This window comes from Salvelinus namaycush, chromosome 21, assembly GCF_016432855.1.
Source record: "Salvelinus namaycush isolate Seneca chromosome 21, SaNama_1.0, whole genome shotgun sequence".
NCBI lineage: Eukaryota > Metazoa > Chordata > Actinopteri > Salmoniformes > Salmonidae > Salvelinus > Salvelinus namaycush.
The window spans coordinates 22,744,595-22,763,249 of record NC_052327.1 but is presented as its reverse complement, the minus strand read 5'-3'; the positions used below and the strand labels follow the sequence as shown (position 1 = coordinate 22,763,249).

The 18,655-nt window shown below is 42.3% G+C and overlaps 1 protein-coding gene across 3 annotated transcripts; it reads left to right on the top strand.

Moving 5' to 3' along the window:
• Nucleotides 1-4,151: 4,151 nt before the first annotated feature.
• LOC120066213 (gigaxonin-like) lies at nucleotides 4,152-17,407 on the top strand. Of its 3 annotated transcripts, none has more exons than XM_039017418.1 (12): nucleotides 4,152-4,344; nucleotides 4,734-4,931; nucleotides 5,294-5,408; nucleotides 5,659-6,009; nucleotides 6,238-6,458; nucleotides 6,872-6,993; nucleotides 9,538-9,650; nucleotides 10,917-11,066; nucleotides 11,165-11,301; nucleotides 14,653-14,787; nucleotides 16,519-16,628; nucleotides 16,755-17,407. In XM_039017418.1, the coding sequence occupies exons 2-12, from the start codon at nucleotides 4,741-4,743 to the stop codon at nucleotides 16,934-16,936; spliced, it is 1,827 nt and encodes a 608-aa protein (XP_038873346.1). In that variant the 5' UTR covers nucleotides 4,152-4,344; nucleotides 4,734-4,740; the 3' UTR covers nucleotides 16,937-17,407. The 3 variants fall into 3 exon arrangements, with proteins under 3 accessions (XP_038873346.1, XP_038873345.1, XP_038873344.1); XM_039017417.1 differs by lacking the exon at nucleotides 4,152-4,344 and adding an exon at nucleotides 4,366-4,440; XM_039017416.1 differs by lacking the exon at nucleotides 4,152-4,344 and adding an exon at nucleotides 4,431-4,652.
• The last annotated feature ends 1,248 nt before the right edge of the window (nucleotides 17,408-18,655 follow it).

Below are 18,655 nucleotides of genomic sequence, written 5' to 3'. Positions count from 1 at the left end.
CAAGTTTGCTCTCAGCAGACCTGAAATTTGCTCAGTGCCTAAAAGAAATTGAGGGAACATTGATTATGAGCCTTATTCAGCCTATTGTGAGCCTTATTCAGCCTATTGTGTGAATTGAACATTCATATTGCAATGTGATTTCCCACAGTCAAAGTCCTGCAAAATGAGCTACAGTACAACGCTAATATTTGTAAACTCTTCACAGTTGTGTTCTCTGGATGTCACTGAGTAGGCTGATACCCAATTTCCAGTACCCAAGATCCATAGGTAAAGCTGTACATTGCAATATGAATCTTCAATACACAGTAGGTTGACCGGTGAGCTAATGTGGCTCATTTCACAGTGGTGTCAAAGTCCTGGAATAAGAGTTACGATGCTAATATTTGTGTAAACACTTCACAGTTGTGTTCTCTACTGATACCCCATTTCATGGACCCAAGATCCATAGGTAAAGCTGTACATTGTGATATGAATGTTCAATACGTACAATAGGCTTACTAGTGAGGCGATTTCCCACAGTTAAAGTCCTGCAATAAGAGCCCAGACGTTAATATTTGTGTAAACTCTTCACAGTTGTGAACATTTCATGGACCCAAGATCCATAGGCAAGGCTTTACCATGCCCCCAATGCAATTCTGTCTTAATACATCCAGAGTGTGATTTTCAACTGATACATTTTTTTGTTGGTCAAATTAACTCATTGTATTTTGTTGAATTGCTATAACAACATTCCGAACTTGTTAAGCATCTAGTCCAATGATGTTATGATTCCACTATTTGTATCTGTTTGTGTCCATTTCAATCCATTTCAAGCAATTTATATATTTTTATATATTACCTTTATTTAACCAGGTAGGCTAGTTGAGAACAAGTTCTCGTTTACAACTGCGACCTGGCTAAGATAAAGCAAAGCAGTTTGACACATACAACAACACAGAGTTACACATGGAATAAACAAACATACAGTCAATAATACAGTAGAAAAAGTCTATATATAGTGTATGCAAATTAGGTAAGATAAGGAAGGTAAGGCAATAAATAGGCCATGGTGGCGAAGTAATTACAATATAGCAATTCAACAGTGGAATGGAAGATGTGCAAGTAGAGATACTGGGGTGCAAAGGAGCAAGATAAATAAATACAGTATGGGGATGAGGTAGTTGGATGGGCTATTTACAGATGGGCTATGTACAGGTGCAGTGATCTGTGAGCTGCTCTGACAGCTGGTGCTTAAAGCTAGTGAGGGAGATATGAGTCTCCAGCTTCAGTGATTCTTTTTTTTTTGCAGTTCGTTCCAGTCATTGGCAGCAAATAACTGGAAGGAAAGGCGGCCAAAGGGGGAATTGGCTTTGGGGGTGACCAGTGAGATATACCTGCTGGAGCGCGTGCTATGGGTGGGTGCTGCTATGGTGACCAGTGAGCTGAGATAAGGTGGAGCTTTACCTAGCAAAGACATGTAGATGACCTGGAGCCAGTGGGTTTGGCGACGAGTATGAAGCGAGGGCCAGCCAACGAGAGCGTACAGGTCGCAGTGGTTGGTAGTATATGGGGCTTTGGTGACAAAACGGATGGCACTGTGATAGACTGCATCCAATTTGTTAAGTAGAGTGTTGGAGGCTATTTTGCAAATGACATCGCCGAAGTCGAGGATCGGTAGGATGGTCAGTTTTACGAGGGTATGTTTGGCAGCATGAGTGAAGGATGCTTTGTTGCGAATTAGGAAGCCGATTCTAGATTTCATTTTAGATTGGAGATGCTTAATGTGAGTCTGGAAGGAGAGTTTACAGTCTAGCCAGACAGCTAGGTATTTGAAGTTGTCCACATATTCTAATTCAGAACCTTCTAGAGTAGTGATGTTGGACGGGCGGGCAGGTGCGGGCAGCGATCAGTTGGAGAGCATGCATTTAGTTTCACTTGCAGTTGGAGGCCACGGAAGGAGAGTTGTATGGCATTGAAGCTCGTCTGGAGGTAAGTTAACACAGTGTTCAAAGAAAGGCCAGAAGTATACAGAATGGTGTCGTCTGCGTAGAGGTGGATCAGAGAATCAACAGCAGCAAGAGCGACATCATTGATGTATACAGAGAAGAGAGTCGGCCCGAGAATTGAACCCTGTGGTACCCCCATAGAGACTGCCAGACGTCCGGACAACAGGCCCTCCGATTTGACACACTGAACTCTATCAGAGAAGTAGTTGGTGAACCAAGCGAGGCAATCATTTGAGAAACCAAGGCTGTTGAGTCTGCCGATAAGAATGTGGTGATTGACAGAGTCGAAAACCTTGGCCAGGTCGATGAATACGGCTGCACAGTAATGTGTCTTATCGATGGCGGTTATGAAATCGTTTTGGACCTTGAGCGTGACTGAGGTGCACCCATGACCAGCTCTGAAACCAGATTGCATAGCGGAGAAGGTACGGTGGGAATCGAAATGGTCGGTGATCTGTTTGTTAACTTGGCTTTCGAAGACCTTAGAAAGGCAGGGTAGGATAGATATAGGTCTGTAGCAGTTTGGGTCTAGAGTGTCTCCCCCTTTGAAGAGGGGGATGATCGCGGCAGCTTTCCAATCTTTGGGAATCTCAGACGATACGAAAGAGAGACTGAACAGGCTAATATTAGGGGTTGCAACAATTTCGTCAGATAATTTTAGAAAGAGAGGGTCCAGATTGTCTAGCCCGGCTGATTTGTAGGGGTCCAGATTTTGCAATTCTTTCAGAACATCAGCTATCTGGATTTTGGTGAAGGAGAAATGGGGGAGGCTTGGGTGAGTTGCTGTGGGGGGTGCAGGGCAGTTGACTGGGGTAGGGGTAGCCAGGTGGAAAGCATGGCCAGCTGTAGAAAAATGCTTATTGAAATTCTCAATTATAGTGGATTTATCGGTGGTGAGTGTTTCCTAGCCTCAGTGCAGTGGGCAGCTGGGAGGAGGTGCTCTTATTCTCCATGGACTTTACAGTGTCCCAGAACTTTTTTGAGTTTGTGCTACAGGATGCAAATTTCTGTTTGAAAAAGCTAGCCTTAACTTTCCTAACTGCCTGTGTATATTGGTTGCTAACTTCCCTGAAAAGTTGCATATCACTGGGGCTATTCGATGCTAATGCAGTATGGCACAGGATGTTTTTGTTCTGGTCAAGGGCAGTCAGGTCTGGAGTGAACCAAGGGCTATATCTGTTCCTGGTTCTAAACTTTTTTGAATGGGGCAGGCTTATTTAAGATGGTGATGAAGGCACTTTTAAAGAATAATCAGGCATCCTCTACTGACGGGATGAGGTCAATATTCTTCCAGGATACCCGGGCCAGGTCGATTAGAAAGGCCTGCTCACTGAAGTGTTTTAGGGAGCATTTGACAGTGATGAGGGGTGGTCGTTTGACCGCAGACCCATTACGGATGCAGGCAATGAGGTAGTGATCGCTGAGATCTTGGTTGAAAACAGCAGAGGTGTATTTGGAGAGCAAGTTGGTTAGGATGATATCTATGAGGGTGCCCATGTTTATGGATTTGGGGTTGTACCTGGTAGGTTCATTGATAATTTGTGTGAGAATGAGGGAATCAAGCTTAGTTTGTAGGATGGCCGTGAACTGCAAATTTTACTATTGTGGCTAGCTTCACATAGGGGGGTGCAACAGCAATTGCGCAAGGCACTGTGCCATTGATCAACCAATGCTGTGTTATACCCTGATGAAGACCGCTTGTCTGTCAACGTTGGATATTAGGTCATTAAATTATTGCATCTGAGCTCCTAGAGTGTGCGGCTCTCCTTTTAGTTTTTCAAGTGTTAGATACCACCCACAGATGTTTTATTAACACCCCCTCATTATCATATTAGAGTAAGAAATACAGAAATGACTAAAAATGAATTAAAGTTTTAATAATTAGATAAATAATAAAATACATACAGATATGTAGAGAATGTTTTAATTTTTGTATTTCCTTGCTCATTCATTTGTCGATTTTATTGATTTATATAATTATGACAGGTTTGGTCCTACATAATAAACCAGTAAAGAAAAAACTTTAGTCGCGGGAGAATGACGTATATCACGTAGAGATTGTGGGCGTTACATTGGTGTGTCCAAATTACAGCACAATGGGGGCTGTGTTCGATTACTTTGAAGATGTATCCACCCTTTCTTCCTCGTACATACACTAAACTGTATGAAAGCGGAAAACAATGTTGCCACGTATCCATATTTCTCTCAGATCTGTGATTGTTCCAGGGGAAGGACTGTAAAAGTATTTTAACGGAGCCTGGCTTTCAAAATGGAAAAAGTGTGCTAAACGCGTCTTCAAAAAAAAAAACATTTACCTCCCTTTCTGCTTCTGACTTGTGTCTAGTGTGGCCCATGCAAGGTAGGCTACAGTGAAGTGGGACGAAGCCAATGACTATGTCATTCCATTTGGGACGCTCCCTGTTATTTGTTTATATCTAGTTAGATAGCGAGTTAGGTAAAGTAGCGTACTATTATGGTTATGAATGTCACATGAGCCTGTGTGGTTGTATTGAAATGTTTGACCCTGCCAAGTATAACGTTAGATAATTAACTACCTATGTCACATAATATTCAGCCCAAATTCCAGTTCAATAATTTCTTATAGGCAACTGGCTAATTTTGCATGCTGACGTTAGCCTAGCCTACGTAGGCTAATTCTGCCTGAAGGTAACTCTGGCATGATAAATTGCTTTATTCCTAGTTCGCAAGCCGGGATGGTGTGCTAATGACATGTTTTTTTCTCTGTAGGAACACAATGTCCAGTACTGAGTCCGAGGTTAGCGTTGCAGGTTCGGTGGTGTCAGACCCTCAACACTCTCAGAAACTTCTCAAGGCCCTTCGCTCCTTTTGGCAAGAACAATGCTTCCAAGACGCAGTGTTAGTACTGGACGGGGAAAAGATTCCAGTCCAGAAAAACATTTTGGCTGCGGCTAGTCCATACATCAGGTAATCAGATATGTCTTGCTTTACCCTTGTCGCAAGCAGAACTGTTGCAATGGATGAAATCCATTCCATGGTTATTATAATTATAAGGCTGGGGATGTGACATTGTTTCCAGCTGTCAACAGGGTGTCTCCCGCTGTGTCCCACTCGATGCTGGTAGACTGTCAGTTATTTTTCCTGTCATGCTGATCAAATTTTATTGGTTGAGTACACATATTTTGTAGACATTACCGCGGGTGTAGAGAAATGCTTATGTTCCTAGCTCCAACAGTGCAGTAATACCTAACAATACACTCAAAACAAAACAAAAAGGAATTAAGAAATACTAGAATGCGACACATACCGTATTTTGACATATTCCATAGAACAAAACTGAACTACAACCCTCCAAAGGAAGATGGATCCATGTACACCATTGAGCTTCAGGGAATCTCTGTCACTATCATGAAGCAGATCCTGGACTACATCTTTAGTGGGGAGGTGAGTAGTGTGCAATACTGTAAATGGGCCTAGAATAATGTGTAAATGGGACTAGAATAATGTCAACATAAATGGGATTATTTTACTGGCTTTTAAATTGCCTATAACAATATTGTCCTGTACTTCCTAACTCTTGAGGGAATCCATATTCCTATTTGTAGCTTACAGTTTTTGAATCTTATGTTCCCTACTTGAACAACCCTGATCTTACACTCCTCCTTCCATCCTGCTCATTGTTATCTGTGTGTAGATCAGTCTGAGTGAGGACACCATTCAGGACATGGTCCAGGCTGCTGACCTGCTGCTTCTGACAGACTTGAAGTCCCTGTGCTGCCAGTTCCTAGAGAGCTGCATTGCTGCAGAGAACTGCATTGGGATCCGGCTCTTCTCTCTACATTACTGTCTGCACCATGTTCACCATGTTGCCACAGACTTCCTCCAGACACATTTCCGTGATGTGGCTGCCACGGACGAGTTCAGGGAGTTGCCCCCAGACCGGCTGTGTGAGATCCTGTCCATGGAGAAGCTCAACGTGGGCAATGAGAAGCATGTCCTGGAGGCTGTGGTGCGCTGGCTCGGTCATGACCTGGAGGAACGGAGGGTGAGGACCTTGTTTTACTACTAGGGGTGTGGGGGTTCTGCCCTTGTTTCTGTCTGTCAGAAAACAACCTCTGTAGTATTCGATGGCTACAAAAGTAGAATTACAACTACAATTATGTTCAGAGACTACTACATCATTTGAAGGACTGTTTTTCGCACACTATTTGCCTATCCATTACTATTGGCCTCTCAGCTCATCCCGGGTAACCTATTTCTGATCCTCCCTCAGGTGCACATGAAAGAGGCGATGTCATCAGTGTGGATCCAGGGCCTGGACCAAGGTTACCTGAGGGAGCAGGTGTTGGGAGAGCCCTTGATGAGGGAGGTGATCAGGGAGTACTGCAACGCTCCACTGGGGGGTGCTGCACTGCAGGGCGAGGCTCTACTAGCCGCCTTCAAACCTCGTGGTTACTCAGAGTGCATCGTCACTGTAGGGGGGGAGGAGAGAGGGTGAGTATTTGCTGACTCTTACTCTGGGAGGATATCCAGGCGTAAGATGTCTATATTCTGTTGAATGTGTATATGAATCATACAATGTGGCCGTAACGCATTAATTATGATTTTGCAGATTGCTGTGGTTTTGTATGCGTATGCTTGTTAGACAAACAGTTTGCAATGGAAGTTGGAAGTTCTTGCAAAACATTCAGAGAACTGAAAGTTATGACAAGCAAGATGAGAATTTATTAAGGACCGTAAGAATAGTGTGGTTGATATACCAAGAGATTTGAGGAGACGTAAAACAACTAAGTACAGTTTGTTTTATGGTGACACAGAGAGGATGAGGTTAGAGAGGGAGCCAGTGTGTCAGATAAAACCAACAGGATATAACTCACTTGACTTCCTGTTCTCTGGTTCCTGTTTAGAACGAGGAAGCCGTCAGCCATGGCACGCTGCATGTGTCCACTCTATGATCCAAACCGTCAGCTGTGGATCGAGCTGGAGCCAATGAGCATTGGCCGAATAGGGCATGGGGTGCTGGCTGCAGGTTGGTATTGAATCCAGACCTAGTTTTATTTTTACAGTACCAGTCAAAAGTTTGGACACACCTACTCATTCAAGGGTTTTTCTTTATTTTTACTATTTTCTACATTTTAGAATAATGAAGATTTCAAAACTATGAAATAACACATGCAATCATGTAGTAACCAAAAAGTGTTAAACAAATCAAAATATATTTGAGTTTCTTCAAAGTAGCCACTCTTTGCCTTTGATAGCTTTGCACACTCTTGGCATTCTCTCAACCATCTTCAACTGAAATGCTTTTCCAAAAGTCTTGAAGGAGTTCCCACATGCTGAGCACTTGTTGGCTGCTTTTCCTTCACTCTGCATTCCAACTCATCCCAAGCCATCTCAATTGGGTTGAGGCCAGGTCATCCGATGCAGCACTCCATCACTCTCCTTGGTCAAATAGCCCTTACACAGCCTGGAGGTGTGTTGGGTCCTTGTCCTGTTGAAAAACAAATGATCGTCCCACAAAGCGCTAATCAGAGGGTGTATCACTGCAGAATGCTGTGGTAGCCATGCTGATTAAGTGTGCCTTGAATTCTAAATAAGTCACCAACATTGTCACCAGCAAAGCACCATTACACCTCCTCCTCCATGCATCACGGTGGGAACCAAACATGCAGAGATGATCTGTTCACCTACTCTGTGTCTCAGAGACACGGCGGTTGGAACCAAAAATCTGAAATTTGGACTCATCAGACCAAAGGACAGATTTCCACCTGCTTAATGTCCATTGCTCGTGTTTCTTGGCTTAAGCAAGTCTCTTCTTATTATTGGTGTTCTTTAGTAGTGGTTTCTATGCAGCAATTCGACCATGAAGGCCTGACTCATGCAGTCTCCTCTGAACAGTTGATGTTGAGATGTATGTTATTTGAACTCTGAAGCACTTATTTGGGCTGCAATTTCTGAGGCTGGTAACTCTAATGAACTTATCCTCTGCAGCAGAGGTAACTCTGGATCTTCCTTTCCTTTGGCGGTCCTCATGAGAGCCCGTTTCTTCATCAGTGCTTGATGTTCTTTGCAATTGCACTTGAAGAAACGTTCAAAGTTCTTGTAATGTTCCGTATTGGTTGACCTTCATGTCTTAAAGTAATGATGGACTGTTGCTTATTTGAGCTGTTCTTGCCATAATATGGACTTGGTCTTTTACCAAATAGCCCTATCTTCTGTATACCCCCCTACCTTGTCACAACACAACTGATTGGCTCAAATGCATTAAGAAGGAAAGATTATCCACAAAATATATTTTGATTTGTTTAACACTTCTTTGGTTACTACATGATTCCATATGTTATTTCATAGTTTTGATGTCTTCACTATTATTCTACAATGTATAAAATAATGAAAAACCCTGGAATGAGTAGGTGTCCAACTGTTTGACTGGTACTGTGCACACAAAGTATATTCGGAAAGTATTTCGATCCCTTTTTCACCATTATGTTACAGCTTTTTTCTAAAATGTATTAGATACATTTTTATTGGCGGGGACTGGATCAAGCTGTCGATCCAGAGTATCCCAAACTTCCTCAATGGGTGGCATATCTAGTGAGTATGCAACCCATGGAAGAACTAGGACATTTTCAGCTTCCAGGAACTATGTACAGATCCTTGCGACAAGGGGCCGTGCATTTATCATGCTGAAGCATAAGGTGATGGCGGCGGATGAATGGGACGATAATGGGTCTCAAGATCTCGTCAAGGTATCTTTGTGCATTCAAATTGCCATCGATAAAATGCAATTGTTCGTTATCCATAGTTTATGCCTGCCCATACCATAACCCTACTGCCACCAAGGGACACTAATCACAACGTTGACATCACAAAACCTCTCGCACGCACAACTCCATACATGCGGTTGTGAGGCCGGTTGGACGTACTGTCAAATTTTGTAAAATGATGTTGGAGGCGGCTTATGATAGAGAAATAAACATTAAATTCTCTGGCAACAGCTCTGGTGGACATTCCTGCAGTCGGCATGCCAACTGCACACTCCCTCAACATTTGAGACGTCTGTGGCATTGTGTTGTGACAACTGCACATTTCAGAGAGGCCATTTATTGTCCCCAGCACACGTTGCACCTGTGTAATGATCATGCTGTTTTAATCAGCTTCTTGATATGCCACACCTATCAAGGTGGATGGATTATCTTGGCAAAGGAGAAATGCTCACTAACAGGGATGTATAATACAGTTGTGCACAATGTGAGAAATTAGCCTTTTGTGCTTGTGGGAAATTCTGGGGATCTTTTATTTCAGCTCATGAACCATGGGACTAATACTTTACATGTTGCGTTTTATATTTTTGTGTGTTATTTCATAGTTTTGATGTCTTCACTATTCTACAATGTAGAAAATTGTAAAAATAAAAAATGAGTAGGTGTGTCCAGTCTTGACTGGTACTGTACGTATACACAGTGCAGTCTTCATGGCAGTTTAATTATGGATCCCACAATTCTCATGTAAGTCAAACCCATCCCAGTGTAAGGGATCAACCATGAATTAACACCATTCTTTGTCCTCTCAGAGGGCTACCTCTTTGTGATGGGTGGTATGGATGAAACTAAGATGGTCCTGAGCAGTGGGGAGAAATATGACCCAGACACAAACACCTGGACCCCCATTCCTTCCATGAAACAGGTATTCTACTTAATTGATAATGCCCTCGAAGCCGGTGTTTGGAGGATATATTGGCACTGGTGGTGTTTTGTCGAGGGCCGGCAAACCATGCCAATATCCTCCAAACACTGGCTTTGAGGGCATTATCACTTTTTTATACAATGGGATTACCAACATATTCATATAATGATTGACGTATTTTCATATGTTGGTTTTATTCATGCTATTTCATCCTTCCACAAGATATAGTTCCGACACACATCTAGGGTTGCTACCTAAGCCGGCTGGTTGTTCGTTTGCCATAGACGTGACCTAGTCTTTCAGTCTTTTTATTCTGTATCTATGAACGCAACCCAGTTGTTCCTTCTAAATGTTCCATTGCCATACTGGCTGGCAACGTTCTTATCCCTCGCTTGCTGGCTAGCCAACTACGGCTAACTTAGTCATGTCAAACAGTGTAGCTAGAATAACAATAGTAGCTTCATTTGCATTTCTGCAAGCTGTTTTCTAGTGACATTTATTTGGACACATCCATAAGAATGATGCCAGCTGATTCATGATTTCGACTGGCTGAGAAACGCTGCCTGTCTGGCTCATCCTGACTCCCGACACGTTCATTACTATAGGATAGCTGGAGATCAAATTTGAATATTGAAACAATGTTGCAAATGTCGGAGGCAGACGGTAAGGTTTATACAAATCTCCGCTGTTGAAAACTAAATGTTAGTATAAAAGAAATGTGAGAATGTCTAGATGCTTTTTATAGTGGAGATTAAGTTTATAAATTGCCTGGCTGGGCTGATGAAACCGTAGATTGCGCAGTCAGATGGAACAAAGTAAATAGGAATTTTAACGTCATAGATTTAGCCTGTGGTAACTTGTGGAATTGACACCTTCTGGAATGCGGTTTTAACCAATCGGCATTCAGGATTGGACCCACCCGTTGTATAATACTGCACACAACATAGAAACTGCAACTTTTTTTTCTTTGCAATCCTTCCAACCTGTCAGTAGCAACATTCAACCCACTTGTTTCATAGACATTTCAAGTGATGTCATTTTGAAGTTATTACTTCAATTGGTTATATAGACCAAATGTCTTTCACTGAACCAAGTAATTTAATCTATCAAACGTTCCATGTATCCTTTTTACTTGTATAGGCTACTCACTGGTAGCCATGTTTTATGTTCTTATCTATCCTTCTAAAGCGTTATCGTTCTGAGTAATGCCACCAGGGGTCAATATTGCCCAGTATTATTAAAGGCTTCTGCTCTTTGTTTGGTCAGGCGAGGCAGAACTTTGGTGTTGCAGAGCTGGATGGGATGATCTATGTTTTGGGAGGAGAGGATGAGGACATAGAGCTCCTGACTGTGGAGGTTTTTGACCCTCACTTTAACACCTGGACAACCCAAACCAGCATGACAATGGTCCGCAAGGTGAGACATGAGCACTTCCAGCTTACTATAAACACATTCACAAATTGCAACCTCTCCAAATCGCTCACCACTTGCCCAACGATCTCTCCTCTCCTCAGATTGGCTGCTATGCCACCATGAAAAAGAAGATCTATGCCATGGGTGGTGGGTCATATGGAAAGCTGTACGACTCAGTAGAATGCTATGATCCAAAGACCAAGCAGTGGACTGCAATCTGCCCTTTGAAAGAGAGAAGGTACAGAATCGACTCAGTAGTTAAAATAAAAAAGTTCCTGTCAAAAGTTTGGACACACACATTATTCTACATCAAACTATGGAATCATGTAGTAACATTTAAAAAAATGTTTTTATCTAAATATCTTTGAGAGAATTCAAAGTAGCCACCCTTTGCCTTGATGACAGCTTTGCATACTCTTGGCATTATCTCAACCAGCTTCACCTGGAATGCCTTTCCAACAGTCTTGAAGGAGTTCCCACATATGCTGAGCACTTGTTGGCTGCTTTTCCTTCACTCTGCTATCCAACACATTTCAATTGGGTTGAGGTTGGGTGATTGTGGAGGCCAGGTCTTCTGATGTAGCATGCCATCACTCTCTGTTGTCAAATAGCCCTTACACAGCCTGGAGGGGTGTGTTGGATCATTGTCCTGTTGAAAAACAAATAATAGTCCCACTAAGTGCAAACCAGATGAGATGGTGTATAGCTGCAGAATGCTGTGGTAGCCATGCTGGTTAAGTGTGCCTTGAATTCTAAATAAATCACTGACAGTGTCACCAGCAAAGCATCCCCACACCATTACACCATCCCCTCCATGCTTCATGGTGGGAACCACACATGCGGCGATCATCTGTTAACCTACTCTGCGTCTCACAAAGACAACAGTTGGAACCAAAAATCTCAACTTTGGACTCATCAGAAGAAAGGACAGAATTCCACCGGTCTCATGTCCATTGCTCATATTTCTTGGCCCAAGCAAGTCTCTCTTCTTATTGGTGTCCTTTAGTAGTGGTTTCTTTGCAGCAATTCGACCATGAAGGCCTGATTCACGCATTCTCCTCTTAACAGTTGATGTTGAGATGTCTGTTACATGAACTCTGAAGCATTTATTTGGGCTACAATTTCTGAGGCTGGTAACTCCAATGAACTTAACCTCTACAGCAGAGGTAATCGGATCTTCGGTTCCTGTGGCGGTCCTCATGAGCACCAGTTTCATCATAGCGATTGATGGGTTTTTGCGACTGCACTTGAAGAAACGCTCAAAGTTCATTAAATGTTCTGTGTTGACTGACCTTCATGTCTTAAAGTATTGATGGGCTGTCGTTTCTCGTTGCTTATTTGAGCTGTTCTTGCCATAATATGGACTTGATCTTTTACCAAATAGCCCTATCTTCTGTATACCACAGATACCGTGTCACGTCACAACACAACTGATTGGCTCAAACGCATTAAGAAGGAAAGCAGTTCCACAAATTAACAATGCACACCTGTTACTGCATTCCAGGTGACTACCTCATGAAGCTGGTTGAGAGAATGCTAAGAGTGTGCAAAGCTGTCTTCAAGGCAAAGGGTGGCTACTTTGAAGAATCTAAAATATACTTTGATTTAACACTTCTTTGGTTACTACATGTGTTATTTCATAGTTTTGATGTCTTCACTATTATTCTACAATGTATAAATTGGACTAAATAAAGAAACCCTGGAATGAGTAGGTGTGTGTGTATCCACACACACTCTCACTAACATTTAAAAGTTTGGGGTCACTTAGAAATGCCTCTAGTCCTCAACTGGCAGCTTCATTAAATAGTACCCGCAAAACACCAGTCTCAACGTCAACAGTGAAGAGGCGACTCTGGGATGCTGGCCTTCTAAGCAGAGTTGCAAAGAAAAAGCCATATCTCAGACTGGCCAATAAAAAGAAAAGATTAAGATGGGCAAAAGACCACAGACACTGGACAGAGGAACTCTGCCTAGAAGGCCAGCATCCTGGAGTCGCCTCTTCATTGTTGACGTTGAGACTGGTGTTTTGCGGGTACTATTTAATGAAGTTGCGGACTTGTGAGGCGTCTGTTTGTCAAACTAGACACTAATGTACTTGTCCTCTTGCTCAGTTGTGCACCGGGGCCTCCCACTCCTCTTTCTATTCTGGTTAGAGCCAGTTTGCGCTGTTCTGTGAAGGTAGTAGTACACAGCATTGTACGAGATCTTCAGTTTCTTGGCAATTTCTCGAGTGGAATAGCCTTCATTTCTCAGAACAAGAATACACTGACGAATTTCAGAAGAAAGTCTTTGTTTATGGCCATTTTGAGCCTGTAATCGAACCCAGAAATGCTAATGCTAGTCAACTAGTCTAAAGAAGGCCAGTTTTATTGCTTCCTTAATCAGCACAACCGTTTTCAGCTGTGCTAACATAATTGCAAAAGGGTTTTCTAAAGATCAATTAGCATTTTAAAATTATTTGGATTAGCTAACGCAACGTGTCATTGGAACACAGGAGTGATGGTTGCTGATAATGGGCCTCTGTACGCCTATGTAGATATTGCATTAAAAATCAGCCGTTTCCAGCTATAATAGTCATTTACAACATTAACAATGTGTACACTGTATTTCTGATCAATTTGATATTTTTATGGACAAAAAAAGTACTTGTTTGAAAAACGTATTTTTTTGTGACCCCAAACTTTTCAACGTGTGCATTCAGATAGCACTTAACATTATGGATAAAGTGAAGTGTTTTATGGTACAGCCTTATGTCACCCATTGAGCATCAATTTTAGAATGTCTGAGTATGCAGGCCATGGAAGAATTGGGACATTTTCAGCTTCCAGGAATTGTGTACAGATCCTTGCGACAAGGGGCCGTGCATTATCATGCTGAAACATGAGGTGATGGCGGCGAATGAATGGGATGACAATGGGCCTCAGAATATCATCACGGTATCTCTGTGCAATTGTGTTCGTTATCCATAGCTTATGCATGCCCATACCATAACCCCACCGCCACCATGGGACAAACCTCTCGCACTCACGACGCCATTCACGTGGTCTGCGGTTGTGAGGCCGGTTGGACGTACTGCCAAATTCTGTGAAATGATGGTGGTGACTTATGGTAGAAAAATAAACAAATTCTCTGGCAACAGCTCTGATGGACATTCCTGCATTCGGCATACCAATTGTAACATTGTGTGGTGTGACAAAACTGCACATTTTAGAGTGGCCTTTTATTGTCCCCAGCACAAGTTGCACCTTCTTGATATACCACACCTGTCAGGTGGATGGATTATCTTGGCAAAAGAGAAATGCTCAAAAACAGGGACGTAAACAAATTTGTGCACAATTTGAGAGAAATAAGCCTTTTGTGCGTATGGAGAAATGTTGCATCTTTTTTTTTTCAGCTCATGAAACATGGGATTAATACTTTACGTGTGTTAGGTTAGACTTTAGAATAGAATACACCGTTATTGTCCACATTTAGATGGAACATTTATGAAGAAATGTCCTGTGATGGATTTGTTTACTGTTGGTGTTGCTATTGATATGTTCTCATTAAGTGACCCCTGATGTTATGGTGTGAATGTCTCTACCTTCAGGTTTGGCTCAGTGGCATGTGGTGTGGGTCAGGAACTCTATGTGTTTGGAGGCGTGAGGAGCCGTGACTCAGACAACCCAGAATCCAGCACCATGACCACCTGCAAGTCTGAGTTTTTCCATGATGAGATGAAAAGGTCAATAATAGGGCTTGTTACTTTGAACAAGTACTTCCTTATTTGAATTTATGCTTTAGCCAGAATGTGTTGGACTGGGTGTATCCTTGTTACCTAAAGATGTATGTACAGTTGAAGTTGGAAGTTTACATACACTTAGGTTGGAGTCATTAAAACTAATTTTCAACCACTCCACAATTTTCTTGTTAACAAACTATAGTTTTGGCAAGTCGGTTAGGACATCTACTTTGTGCATGACACAAGTAATTTTCCCAACAATTGTTTAGACACATTATTTCACTTATAATTCACTATCACAATTCCAGTGGGTCAGAAGTTTACATACACTAAGTTGACTGTGCCTTTAAACAGCTTGGAAAAGTCCAGAAAATGATGTCTCCTAGAGATTAACGTACTTTGGTGCGAGAAGTGCAAATCAATCCCAGAACAACAGCAAAGGACCTTGTGACGATACTGGAGGAAACGGGTACAAAAGTATCTATATCCACAGTAAAACGAGTCCTATAAAATCGACATAACCTGAAAGGCCGCTCAGCAAGGAAGAAGCCACTGCTCTAGAACCGCCATTAAAAAAGCCAGACTACGGTTTGCAACTGCACATGGGGACAAAGATTGTACTTTTTGGAGAAATATCCTCTGGTCTGATGAAACAAGAATGGGACTGTTTGGCCATAATGACCATCGTTATGTTTGGAGGAAAAAGGGGGAGTCTTGCAAGCCGAAGAACACCATCCCAACCGTGAAGCACAGGGGTGGCAGCATCATGTTGTGGGGTGCTTTGCTGCAGGTGTAACAGTGTAACTTTAGTCTGTCCCCTCGCCCCGGGCGCGAACCAGGGACCCTCTGCACACATCAACAAGTCACCCACGAAGCATCGTTACCCATCGCTCCACAAAAGCCGCGGCCCTTGCAGAGCAAGGGGAACCACTACTTCAAGGTCTCAGCAAGTGACGTCACCGATTGAAAGGCTATTAGCGCGCACCACCGCTAACTAGATAGCCATTTCACATCGGTTACACAGGAGGGACTGGTGCACTCCACAAAATAGATGGCATCATGAGGAAGGAAAATTATGTGGATATATTGAAGCAATATCTCAAGTCATCCGTCAGGAAGTTAAAGCTTGGTCGCAAATGGGTCTTCCAAATGGACAATGACCCCAAGCGTACTTCCAAAGTTGTGGCAAAATGGCTTAAGGACAACAAAGTCAAGGTATTGGAGTGGCCATCACAAAGCCCTGACCTCAATCCTATAGAACATTTGTGGGCAGAACTGAAAAAGCGTGTGCGAGCAAGGAGGCATACAAACCTGACTCAGTTACACCAGCTGTCAGGAGGAATGGGCCAAAATTCACCCAACTTATTGTGAGAAGCTTGTGGAAGGCTACCCGAAACGTTTGACCCAAGTTAAACAATTTAAAGGCAATGCTACCAAATACTAATTGAGTGTATGTAAACTTCTGACCCACTGGGAATTCAAGCTGAAATAAATCATTCTCTCTACTATTATTCTGACATTTCACATTCTTAAAATAAGTGGTGATCCTAACAGACCTAAGACAGGGAATTTGTACTATGATTAAATGTCAGGAATTGTGAAACTGAGTTTAAATGTATTTGGCTAAGGTGTATGTAAACTTCCGACTTCAACTGTATGTATGTGGTCTCTGTTTACTGTATTTGTAGTTGATCAAAAATCTTGTGTTTATTTTCCCAACCACGCTCTGTCCAGATGGATGTACCTTGATGACCAGACTCTCTGTGTTCAGACCAGTTCCTCTTTTGTGTATGGAGCTGTTCCCATTGGTGCCAGCATCTATGTGGTGGGAGACTTAGACACTGGTGAGTTAAAGGCAGACTCTTGAAGTAAATTACCACTACTTGGCAAGCATTGGCAAATACATCTTACTGTATGCGTGCACTGTGTAATGTATACATCGATCTCTAAAGGTCTGTGTGTCTGCGCAGGTACAACCTATGACTATGTGAGAGAATTCCGTCGCAGCTCGGGGACGTGGCACCGCACCAAGCCCATGCTGACATCTGATCTGTGCAAGACTGGTTGTGCAGCCCTGCGCATCGCTAACTGCAAACTGTTCCGTCTGCAGCTGAAGCAGGGCCTGTTTAGACTCAGGGTCCCGTCCTCCTAGATAGAGCACCTAAAGGAGCTCCGTCTCCACACTCACACATTGGCTATGGGCACAGCAATGGAACATGAGAATGGAGGTTGAAGGGATGTCCAAAGGGGACGTTTGGAGTATTTATCTGCATATTTTGGTGGCTTTCTTAGGTTCCATCAGGGTATTATTCTATGTGTGGGTACTTGCTTGAAGAGGGATGGCTTTTTAAACATGATGTTATTTCATATGCAATTTAACAATGGGTATGATTTGTAAATACGTTTTACTGACCATTTACCCATTGCTTTTTGTTTACTATGTTCTTGCTGCTGCTTGGTGGGTTTTAAAGAATTTAAAACAAATTTTAAGGGGAGAAAAGCAAGAATGCAGGAGTACTGTCATTTATTGTAGCACAGGTGGTTATTTTTAAGGAAAATCTATACCCATGTCTAACACTGCATTTTTTTTGTGTTAAAGATGAGTCGCTGAATGACAACTAGAGACATGCCATTTTCGTTGTTACTTTATAGTAGCTAAGGGATTCGTGGCCTTTGAATAGACCTGGGCGATATGGACAAATCCATAAATATATTGTGACTGAATTGTCACGATAACGATTTGATAAATGTATAACATTAATGTGCATCAGTTACTTTTTACATTATCCTTAGGTACAACACTCAAAGTAGTAGTTATCACTTGTCCTGTTAGCATTCGCCCATATTAGCAGCCTTATTTTGTTTCAAACGTCACATTTCTTTAGTATAGACTACTTATCGATATCAGTAAAATGTCCTCGGTGGTGGGTTTGGTTGGTGGCAATTTTTCTGGTTTATCATGACAACTAGAGCTATACGAGGAAACTTCTAAAAGAACAGATGTGGTTTTACTTGTTCCCTTAGCTAAGGGACTTGTAGCCTATAAAATAAGCAAAATGTCGTCTTTACCCACAAACTTAACTTAAAATAGACTGTTTTTAAATAGACAGCTTTGAATGAGTAATGCTAGAAGCTGGAGCTTACTCTGTATTGAAATGGTAACAGGTTTTATATAACGTTACTGTATCTTAAGTGAAGTCTCTTTGGGACGTGCGTGTTTAGTGAATGTAAAGCTGAGTTAAGCCCCTTCCTGCCATTGGTTTCCCCTTAACCAAGCACTCTAGGCACGGTGTGGGCCAGAAATGGATTAAGAGTTACTGGTGTCACTCTTAAGTTGCTGGATGTATTTTGCTGATGACTTTTGAACTGGCTTTCCAGTCAGTGTGGATGATTTTTTTTTTTGTCATCTGTTGACCCCATTTGTTCTGTGTGAGTTACAGCTGTTGCTGTCCATCCCATTTGAAGGGAAACTCGTCTCACGCTACAGAACTCACAGAAACATGTCAGGAAGAAAAATGCATTCACACGCCTTTATGAAGCCAACAGAGCTCAGGACACCTCTGAAAAGCACCAAGAACAAATGTAAGAACAGGTATCACAATTTACACAACACTGTATACTTAACATTCCATAGTGTCACTCTCACAGTTTACACTAAAGACTATCTGCATTCTAGTGGTCCAAACAGTGCTTTCACAAAACATTCACCCATTGTGTAACTATCAGAACACTGTGATATGCGCTTTATGCATTGTTCTTCTAGGAATTCTGCAATAGTACCATCAAGTGGTTAACTAAAGTTGGGATGTGAGAGGCGCATGAATTCAAATCTGTTTGTATTTTTGTATTCAATTCTGTGGTGTAGCAAGGA